Below are 10,486 nucleotides of genomic sequence, written 5' to 3' on the forward strand. Positions count from 1 at the left end.
CTGTCAGGACTATGCATGGAAACTGAAAGGATTGTCTCTCTGGAACCAATTCTTATAGGATTTTATAGATCAAAACAAATATACTTGAATTGCAAATTATAAACCAGCATAGCCTATAGAAAACATAGAGAGGTAAGCTTCATATGACTCATTCATTTAGCTAAACCATCAGCTTCATTTAATACCAGCTGACCCTTAGGAGTGATTTTCATGTTTTGAGTTGTTTAGAGCAACTGATTGTATTCCAACCTGGTGGTGAAAAGGCATGAATGAATACAGTGAGCTCCAAGAAATGCTGCAACCTCCCAGTACAGAAAGTAAAAGGGTCTTCTAGCCACTGCAATTACGTGAAATTGAAGGAGCAATTGGGAATTCAGAAGTCTACCTAGGCTTTAAAAACCTGCATCAAATAACAAACACATGGGATGGAATAAGCTAATCATCAGCAAAACTAACTGCACTTTATCAAATAAATCCAAAGAGGTGATACTTCCTCTCTATGGGGCATTGGTCTGACCGCAGTTGGAGTACTGCATCCAGTTTTGGGCACTGTACTTCAAGAAGGATATTCATAGACTCAAGAGGGTCCAGAGGAGGGTCACTCATATGGTTAGGGGCTTACAGGACAAGCCCTATGACGAGAGACTGAGGGACCTGGACCTCTTCACCCTCCACAAGAGAAGGCTGAGAGGTGATCTTGTGGTTGCCTACCCTCTTGTGGGAGGGTATAGCAACGGATCGGAGATGCTCTGTTCATCTGATGCGCCTCTTGGGGTAACAAGGAACAATGGTCACAAACTGACACAGAGAAGATTTAGGCTAGATATCAGGAAAAACTTCTTCATGGTAAGGGTAGCCAAAATTTGGAATGGGCGGTGGTGCTCTCCCCTACCTTGGGGTCTTTAAGAGAAGGCTGGGTAGGCATCTGGCTGGGGTCATCTGACCCCAGCACTCTTTCCTGCCTAGGCGAGGGGTCAGACTTGATGATCTGTTGAGGTCCCTTCTGACCCTAGCATCTATGAATCTATATACAGCTCTGGTAAGGTCCCGTAAGAGATTTTCTATAGGCAATCTGCATCACCTGTTGAGTCTGGATGGAGCTTTGCCAGTCTGCCCAGATTATACCCAGATGCCAAGGAAGCAGATCATTTTCTGGTCAGGTCTAATGAATGACAGAGAAAGAAAGACGCTGAGCTGAGCATCATGCTAGTGATATTGCAACCTAAGCCAGCTCACTGTTTACTGGATCAATTCCATGAATATGCTGAACAGGAGCGGTACCACACCTGTAGTATCTCATGTAAGAGTACTCTATAGATAGAGGAATAGCTTCTCCAACTCATATCACTCAAATAGGCAGAATCACAGGCATCTGACGCCACGCATGCTCATCAAGGATCAACACAGCCCTCATGGTCATCAGTATTAAAGATAGCCAAAAGAGCCTAAACAATCATCTTGGGCATGTCACCAGCATGAATTGAATATTACCAGCAAAGGATCATTGCTGCTTAACACAGTTTCTGCTGTACACCAAGGCTTAAATCCAGGCTGAAAGAGATTGAAGGAAGACAAAATCTGCCAAATGCAGCCAGAAATGGATTGTCATATCCTTGTAGAAAGCGCTCATCTCAAAAGGGACATTGTGTGGATGAATGTTTGCACAGCACTCTGCAAATGTAAAGTCTCTCAAGTGCTAAATTATGATAAGAGGACTTACGATGCTCCTCATGTGTTTCAATAATATTGTCAGACGGGTCCCCTCATAGGTAATAACTAACTGTACTCCAGGTTTATGACCAGGAGATTTAGGACCTGAAAGATATAAAAGGAATAGATTTTTGGTTAGGAAAAAATACTAATAAAATGCTTAGCTAAAGCATTGAAATAATATTAAAAAGACATCACAACAAAATATTATAGGCCTGAAATTTATCTATCATTTGTTCTCTATGTAGTATCCAAACAACATTTCCCAGTTGAGGATGAGATTTTACATTTTCCATTCATCATCAGCCTGAATTTCAGCTGGAATTTCATTATCAAATTGTTAAGCTTTTTTAATAGCAAAATTAAAAACAGTGAATGGTGCTGTTTGTGATTTTCTCATATTATTCAAATATTGGCTTTGGATTTCTGTGCGAAAAAAACAGCTTCAAGCACTATAGGCTTCAAGGCAAATAAAGTCAGCACAGAATTGGGGCCAAATAAATTTATGGAGGCACATAAGAGCTGGTAGAAATGCAAAACTATTGTAGATTTATGACAACCAGCAATAGCAAGGGTAAACTGTTTCTATTCTTCTCTGTATTTTGCCAGTTGCAGATTTGATCTCATGGTACTGAGAGTCACTAAAATGCAGTTATAGAGTCTGATCCCATTCCCACGAAGTCACTGGCAAAAATTCCTTTGGCTTCAAAGCAAGCAGAATCAGACATACAATCTGAAAAGAAGACAAAGCATATCTTGTCCCTTTACTTTTAGAGGTTCTGTTTGCAGCCAGCTGTTTTTAATAGTAAAAGAGGTGTGGCCTTACAGTGGGAAACCCATTGTATAATGGGAGTCAGTGAGTTCCCTCAGTGTAAAATCCCAGTGGACATGAGGCCTTTATTGGGAAGCAGCTAGGTGAGGTCAACACAATATCTTCCCATAGCTTGTCTAGTGATACACAAAAAACGGACTTGTCTCTATTAAGGTTTTACAGAAAGATAACTTGTGCATGGTATTTATTCTTCTGAAAAAACACAGCTCTTCTGGCAGCAAAATAATACCCTCTGATTCTGTAAAATTCGCTGAAACCAGAGCTAACTTATGCTAGGTCTGAAACTAGTTCACAATATCTAGTACTATACCGATAAAAGTAAGAGTTTGCTCCTCTTAACCCCTTATCCAATATAGTGAAGCAAGCATGAGCTATGTCTTTTTCCGCTTATGTTGTTATCAACAAAAGCATCTGAGCTCAAGGTCTCCACCAGAAAAGTGCCTCCCCGCTGCTGCTGGGTCTTTCAATCTACCACTCAACGATTAAACATCTTTGGGAAAAAAATGTGAGATGGTGGTGAAAGAGAAAACAATGTAGTTGCAGTTGCATCCTTACCCTGGCTTCCTTTAGCTAGAAATATATATTTTAAGAGGCAAAAATAATAAGTTATCATACTGATCATGGAAGCACTAGCTTCACTTTGTTAGAACTGGGTTTTTTTTAGAAGGTATTGGATCTGCTTTATCTTAAATAGCAAATTGAAGTCACCCCAGATAGGCTTTTGACAACTCCCATTCAATTCAGGGCTAGATTTTTTTGTTGTTGTTATCTATCTCACTTTTCTCTGTATCCAGCAGAGCAGCCATACCTGCAGTTGTAAGAACAAGACATGACAGTCCCCCTAGGACATTTAGTTATGGCACACTCTGGAACAACCCACATATGGGAGGGCATGAAGAGCTAGTCAGATTGAATCTGTTACTTCAAAAAAACCTCAAATGCTTAAGCCAGTGGTTCTCAAATCAGGGTGCTGCGGCAGCCTGGGCTTCCAAGAGAGCCTTGCAGGGACGCCACAGCGTGCCACTGCTGCGACCAGGTAGAACCGCCCTATATGCCTTGTACACAGCAAGACCAGGAAGGGCTGCAGCAGAAGCATGCACTCCTGCCTGCATTGGGGTTATCTGGTAAAACTAAAGCATGCAAGTGTGCTCAGTGCTGCCACAGCCCTTCCCAGCCCTACCCTGCACGCTCCTCATGGAAACAGAGGTGCCTGGGTCAGTTTCACCTGGCCACAGTAGCAGCACCCCAGCTGAGAACCACCCAGGTAAGATGAAGCAGTACAATAGTGATTCTCAAACAGGGTGCCACCAGGAGCAATTATGACTGGCTCCCAAATAAGTGACATTCTTGGAACGGTTCAAGCCTGTCCTCACACGCAGAGAAATAATATCTTACACATGGATTTTGAAGAGAAATGCAGAGATCCTTGGAGCTTCTCATAGTTATGATATTTAATTTTACATACATTAAACAGAAAAACAGATGTACAGTGGTAGCAATTAAACAAAAAAATACAAATACACTCAAAACTTTGGGAATCTCGGCTTCCTATTTTACAACTGTCCCCTATCTTTCAGGGAAGGGAAGCCCAAACGCTCCTGAATGTGAATGATGGCTTTTCATGCAAGCAAATGATTGCTGCTTAAATATAAAGGCACGCATTGACACAGCTTATAGCTTTATACAATACAAGGGATGGCCATGGTCAAACCTATGCTTTTTATTAAATAGAAAACTGCAGAGATGTGGGAAACCTATATAACTAGAAAGTGAAGATGCTGCTGTCTTCCTGCTGCAGCAATTTGCATACCTACTCTTTGCAAAAGGGCTTTTTTTTAATTGGTCACATTTATTTTTTTCAAAGCTGGACTGACTGCTTTATTAAAACCTCATGATAACCTCCTTTTGATTTTGCACAGTACCTAGGAATGCTGAAAGGCACCACTTAAGTGAGGGACAAGGGAGAAAAAATCCAATGAGCTATAGGATTTCATACATCCTCTGCTTCTCCTGGGTGATTATAGTCGCATGGAAATTGGTTAAATAGTTTCCCAAGAAGAGCCATAAAATAGATATTTAAAAAAATGTGCTGAGGCAAAGTTATTGCAAAAAGAGGGTATAACACTAGAGCATGACAGACAGTGTAATACCAGGGAGTTGTGTTTGAACATAAGGGGACAATTCTCTTGAGGGCCTCTGTTGACATTGTGAATTGCAAAGGGTCAATCTGAGCAGTTTAGAAAGAACAGCACATCTCAGAGACTAAATTACAACATTTGAATGCAGCTGAGTATCATGCTTACTGCTCTCCCTCCTTCTCCCCTAGTTTTTCCTGTCATCTTAAAGTTTTAGAAGCTGAGTTTCCAGCCAATTCTTCATCTGGAACCAGACTTTTTAAAAACAGAAATGTAGATGGATAAATTTAATTGTTTTAAATCAGACTGTGGGTAATAAAAGCCAAAGAGGAGAAAATACATCTTTTAACCACATGTGCACCTGAAGTCTGTGACAGACATCCTTGATAGAAGTATAACGATTATTATTTACATTTTTCCAGTATTCTAACAAAGCCCAATCTGAAAATAGGGCAGCTGGTGGACTCCCATTCTAAGGGTCAGCATTGTTAGAAGGTGGTACACCTCGTTTGTTCTCTGTCACAAACTATGGTCAAATACTTGCCTGGAAAATTTCCGCTGATGCCAACTGAAGCAAGATTTCACTTTTAGGAATTGATTCTCTGCTCACTGACATCAGTAGAAAAACTCCAATGGCCTATGACAGTGCAGAATCAGGGCCCGAGTGCATGAATGCCCAAATTCTGGCCCAAGGGCTGAGTAGAGGTCACTGAGTTTTAAAATCAGCCTTGTGGCTGCTGTTTTGCTGGAACTCCAGGGTGAGATAAAGGTCATTGCTGACTTGTGTTCCAGATGAATGCAAACACCCAAACAGTCTGTAGTCATCTATCAAAGATCATAGAAATAGTACGATGGGGGTTCAATTAATTTTTTTATTATAAAAGCATGCATATTAGTATGCAAATTAATTGCAGCCTTGAGCTGCATGATTTGTGGTATTGTCAAATTTGTGCTTTCCTAATTTATGTGGACAGCCATTTTTAAATATGATGTAACACTACCAGTTGGATCTTTATGATCTCCTTAATGTTTTTGACTTGGTCATTTTGAAACAAATCATACATTTTTTGGCTGCCATGATGTGTGAGAAATTAAGAGGTAAGACAAGAGATGCCAGGGACATTGACCAAACTTCTTAGTGGAAGATTATACTTTAAACAACATTTTGCAGTTATGCATATCAGCATCACACGATGGCATGCACTCTTTAAGTAAATAAAACCTCACAATATGCCCATGGGATAGATGAGTATTATTCCAACTTCTATATCTTGGCTAGGGACAGAGGTTACACATAAACTGGTTTAAGTAATTAGAAACTGGTTTAACTTGTAACAGAACAGATGTTCAGTGCACATAAACCAGTTTGAAAATGGCTGAAACCAATTTGAGATAAATCTTGTTGAATATAATATTAGACTTAATTGATTTGGGTCAAACCAGTTTATGCAATGTCTGTCCCAGACCCCTTGCTAGCTGAAGAGAAAGGAGATCCCTCCAGCATCCCAGCATGCTCCCTGCGCTGGGTGGGGGCACAAAATTTATTTGGTTACAAAACTGATTTAGCCTAGCCAGGTTAGACTAACCTGCAAAGATTGAATCAATTCAGGCTCAGGCTTTCTGAATGTCTGTCCCTAGCCTTTAAGATTTGTATCCACTGGTGGAATGGCCTCAACTTGATGATTTTTTTATCAAAGGCTGTTGTAACCAGTTCAGTTTCAGGGCAGGATATAGTAAAACTAACTGATTTATCAATGGCTCAGTTTGGTAAAGAATTGTAATTTTTCAAATCCTTAACTGTTGGTACCTGTTGGTAACTGTTGGTAAGTTATGATACCCTCTTCCTTTGCTTAAGCCTCATAAGGCACAATGACGCCTCACCCTATGCACAATGAAGAGCAGAAACACAATGAGAGTGCCTGCAGCAAAAGCCCCATCTGGAACTTGGCTAACTTCATAAGAGAGAACCATCATGTATCTCAAGAAATAGTCCATCAGCCTTTATTCACTAGGGACAATTATAATCTGGGTGACTGGGACTTTGTTTGGAGTTGTGGCATGAACGTATTTCCATTCAGGGAGCTTGGTCTGTTTTAAAAGGTCAGATGTCCAATCTCATTGGTGGTTTGAATATTCACAACTCTAATGTCAATGAAGCAGACCTTAATTGTGATAGCTGGGAACCTGGCTTATACAGTTAGCCAGTAGGGGTGTGTGAAATGGGCTATATTCAGTTAGGATTTGGATTCAGCATGAATCGGAGACAGTGATTTGATTTGTTGATTTGGATCACTGTCCCTATTTCGATTTGGCTGAATCTGAAGATTTGATGCTGATTCAGAGAATCAGTGATTCAGCCATAGACACAGCTTTAAATGTACCTCGAGGTACCTGAGGAGGCACCAGTCGCCAAGCAAGGGGAGCACAGGGGCGGGAGGAAGTGCCCATGCACCCATGCACTCTCTGGTGGACCCAGAAGGAGACCGGAAGTGCTCCATCTGTCCCAGCATCACAGCTTTCACAAATTGCCTGGTACCTTGAGGTATGTAGAAAAAACATTTAAAGCTGTGTCTATGTTTGAATCCCTGAGTCTTTCTGAATCTCTCCGAATCCATTCGGAGGGTTCTGATTTGAATCGGAGAGATTAACGGGTGTCCTGATTCGATTCGGATTTAGAGATTCAGCCATCGAATTGGGCCGAATCTCCACTGAATCGAATCAGGCACCCAAGCTTCGCACAGTCCTATTAACCAGTGGAAATGACAATAATGGATTCATTTCCTCGGTGTGTTCAGGTGGCAAGTCTGCTATTTTAATACTCTCAGCATGTATGATTCAACCACAGGAAAATAATATAACCTGATATGTCTTTGATGGATATTTTCCCACAAATAACATTTTTTTTTTCTCCTTAATGGTCATCCTGAAATACCTTATGCAAAATCATTCTTGATATCTGCTCCCTGCTGTAGCCAGCTAGGAGTAACGAGATGCTTACAATATTCAGCGCATTTCGGAATTCAACCCAGTGGGAATACTGAATCAGTATTCATGTCAAAGTAAATTTAGCACTGATTTTTAATCTCTTCATTGCTAGGAGCACAGTACAAATTCATACATTTTAATTTTTATTTTACTCTCTTTAATAAGTGTAATTACCTACAACATTTGAAAATTAAAGCAATGTAAGTGAAGGATGCTGTCTTAATCAAAATTAATAACCTGCTTATTATTGGGCATTGGTTTTATTGTATAGTCATTCTAGCAAAGTGACAGGTGTTTCACCTGCATAAGGGCCAAGGGGCAAACTGCCAGGGTCTCAGAAAGGAAAAATTCTTTCTAAAGCCCATTCGGCTTTTGCTTGAACACAGAGGCTGCATCCACACATGGTGTGGATGTTTGGTTCCCCAGGGACAACTAGCAGTGGTGCACCTTTCACCACTGCCAGGTGTCCCCAGGGAATGCCTGTGCCATGCATGCTCTGGCATGCAGCAAATTACCCTGAGTGTGGTAGGGGAGGCTGGGGCCAGTACTGGGCTGGCCCCAGCAGCCTTACTTGGGGTCCTGGGGGCCTCCTTCAGTTGTAGCAGCAGCAATTCTGCTGTTTGGAGCCTGAATGGCAGCTGCAGTATGGCTCTGGGCATCTCAGCTCCACTTCTGAGTAGCATATGCTGCCTGTGTGTGTGCTGCTTTGCTTTTTTTCTCTGCAGTTTTTTTTTTTTTGATCCCTGGGTATCTAGGGGGCAACCCCCCCCCCCCTTGCTGCTTTCTTGCAGCATAGAGAACAACTGAATGTGCAGTATGTGGTGCTGTACACTTGCCTGAGGCACCAAATACCACATGGCCATGCTTGCCTGGACATAGCCCGAGAGGGAAAATATATTGAGATTCATATTAGCCTATAAATGAATACAGTTTGTGATATGCAGAGAATCTCTACAGGATTCTTCTTACAGAGCTTCCCCAGCTCATGGACCCAGACTATGGGCTTTATTCTCACCTCTGATTATACAGAAAGACTCACTTTTAAATTGGGAACATCCAAAGATACTGGAGGGAAACCTAGGCCAAACATGCCAGCATCCTGTGTTCACTCAACCCAGCAAATCCACTCACACACAGCGAATCCAGGAAACACGTGGTGAAGTCTTTCAGGGGTGCCCCCTGTTGCTACTTCTATGATTTATCTCTGGTGCTCTTGAGAGCAGCAATGGGGATGTCCCAGAGTGGTTTAATTGCTTAATTTCTAGGTTTAGTACATACAAGTAGGAGCACAGGCTGTGCTCTCTAGCAGCAACCTCAACAGTGCCAAGGAAGTGTCTTCCCTTCATTGCACAGGGTGGGTCTACCCAGGCACATGCTCCACAGTGTTCGCAGTAGATTGAGGGAATCTCCATAAGCAATTCAGATACTTTCTTAATTGTTATTTTGTGTTCATACAGTGCCAGGCACCATGGGGTCCTACCTGGGATGCCATTATGATACAAATAATAAAAACCAATGGTTGCTTACAGATGTGAATCCTCCCCACCGAAACAGCATTTTACTTTCAGCTTGGCGTGTCCCTGTGCCACAGACAGTGCATGCCCAGAAGAGGTGTCGCATTAGTTTGACCTGGCTCACCCAACGTCTGTATAGATCGTATGCTTCAGCAGGGCTTTTTGGCACTTTAATAGCTGACTGAAACAGCTTTAGACAAAAGTGCCAAAAAGCCGCACTGAAGCACACAATCTATGCAAATGCTGGGGAGCTGTGTTGAACTAACTTGATGCCTCTTCTGGGCATACACTTTTTTTTTTCCATGTCTGTCAGCAGCTAATGTGCAAGCAGGAGGAGGTTCCCCTTCAGAGCTGAGTAGGGATCTCAGGATTTGACCCCATATATTAAAACAAAAAGGAAATACATTCACTTCCTTAGGCTCAGATCTTAACTAATTTTCTGACTACTCAAGTCTTTTAAAAATTAGGATTTTTTTCTGCTTGCTTTTTAGGGTAACAAGAGTTGGCTATGCATCTTAAAAGCAGAGTCCCCCCTGAAGGAAAATGTTTCTCTACAACAACATGTAAGGCCTAGCAGGCCTTGCATCTTAATTTATACATCTTTCATGGTCCCTCCACCCCCAAGCTAGTCTTTGTCTCCTTTACTTCACCACAAAAATATCTACGCAGTTAACTAGCTGGCTCACCAAATACTCAGTAAATAAGTTTTTTTTTTACCCAGAGAAAAATATTTTCCTCTGTATAATGTATAATGTATGACTACACCTGATGAGGCTCTATATGGTCAATTGCTGAGGGCACCAGCCTGGGTGCTAGGAGACTTGGGTTCAGTTCTCTGGCACCGAATGTGACCTTGGAAAAGTCATGGTCTTCTCTGAACTTACTACTACAGCACATGAATACCTTGCAATTTCAGAAACCGAAGCACAAGGACATTTAAGCACAGACCCTCAAAAGGTATTTAGGCACCTAGCCCCTATTACAATACCTAAAATGTAACACATGTAAAATGGGAATTGCTAATGATTGCATGATAGTCATTGTAAAAATCTTATTTCATTTCTATATAACTGCTGCGCGGCACTCTCACATTTATGTAACCTTGAAGTCTTGGCTGTTAATCAGAATGAAAGCTTTGTATTTTTCTACACTTGTATCAAGCTGCACATGCGCATTCTATAAATTTCATTTCTTATCTGTAAGTGTCATTTCTGCATAAACGAAACTTATGTAGAAAATCTACCTAGTAACTACTGTGTAAAAGAAACTATCCTATCCCTGTATGCTTAGCCTATATCATAGTTAGTGTC

The 10,486-nt window shown here is 41.4% G+C and overlaps 1 protein-coding gene across 1 annotated transcript in view; it reads right to left on the reverse strand.

Moving 5' to 3' along the window:
- PIK3C2G (phosphatidylinositol-4-phosphate 3-kinase catalytic subunit type 2 gamma) overlaps window positions 1–10,486 on the reverse strand; it is a 340,743-nt gene that overhangs the window by 47,220 nt on the left and 283,037 nt on the right. The window contains exon 31 of the mRNA XM_019543878.1: window positions 1,721–1,815. Within this exon, the coding sequence (XP_019399423.1) occupies window positions 1,721–1,815 (95 nt within the window). The remainder of the gene's footprint in view (window positions 1–1,720; window positions 1,816–10,486) is intronic.

This window comes from Crocodylus porosus, unplaced genomic scaffold, assembly GCF_001723895.1.
Source record: "Crocodylus porosus isolate Cpor-Errol unplaced genomic scaffold, CroPor_comp1, whole genome shotgun sequence".
Lineage (NCBI taxonomy): Eukaryota > Metazoa > Chordata > Crocodylia > Crocodylidae > Crocodylus > Crocodylus porosus.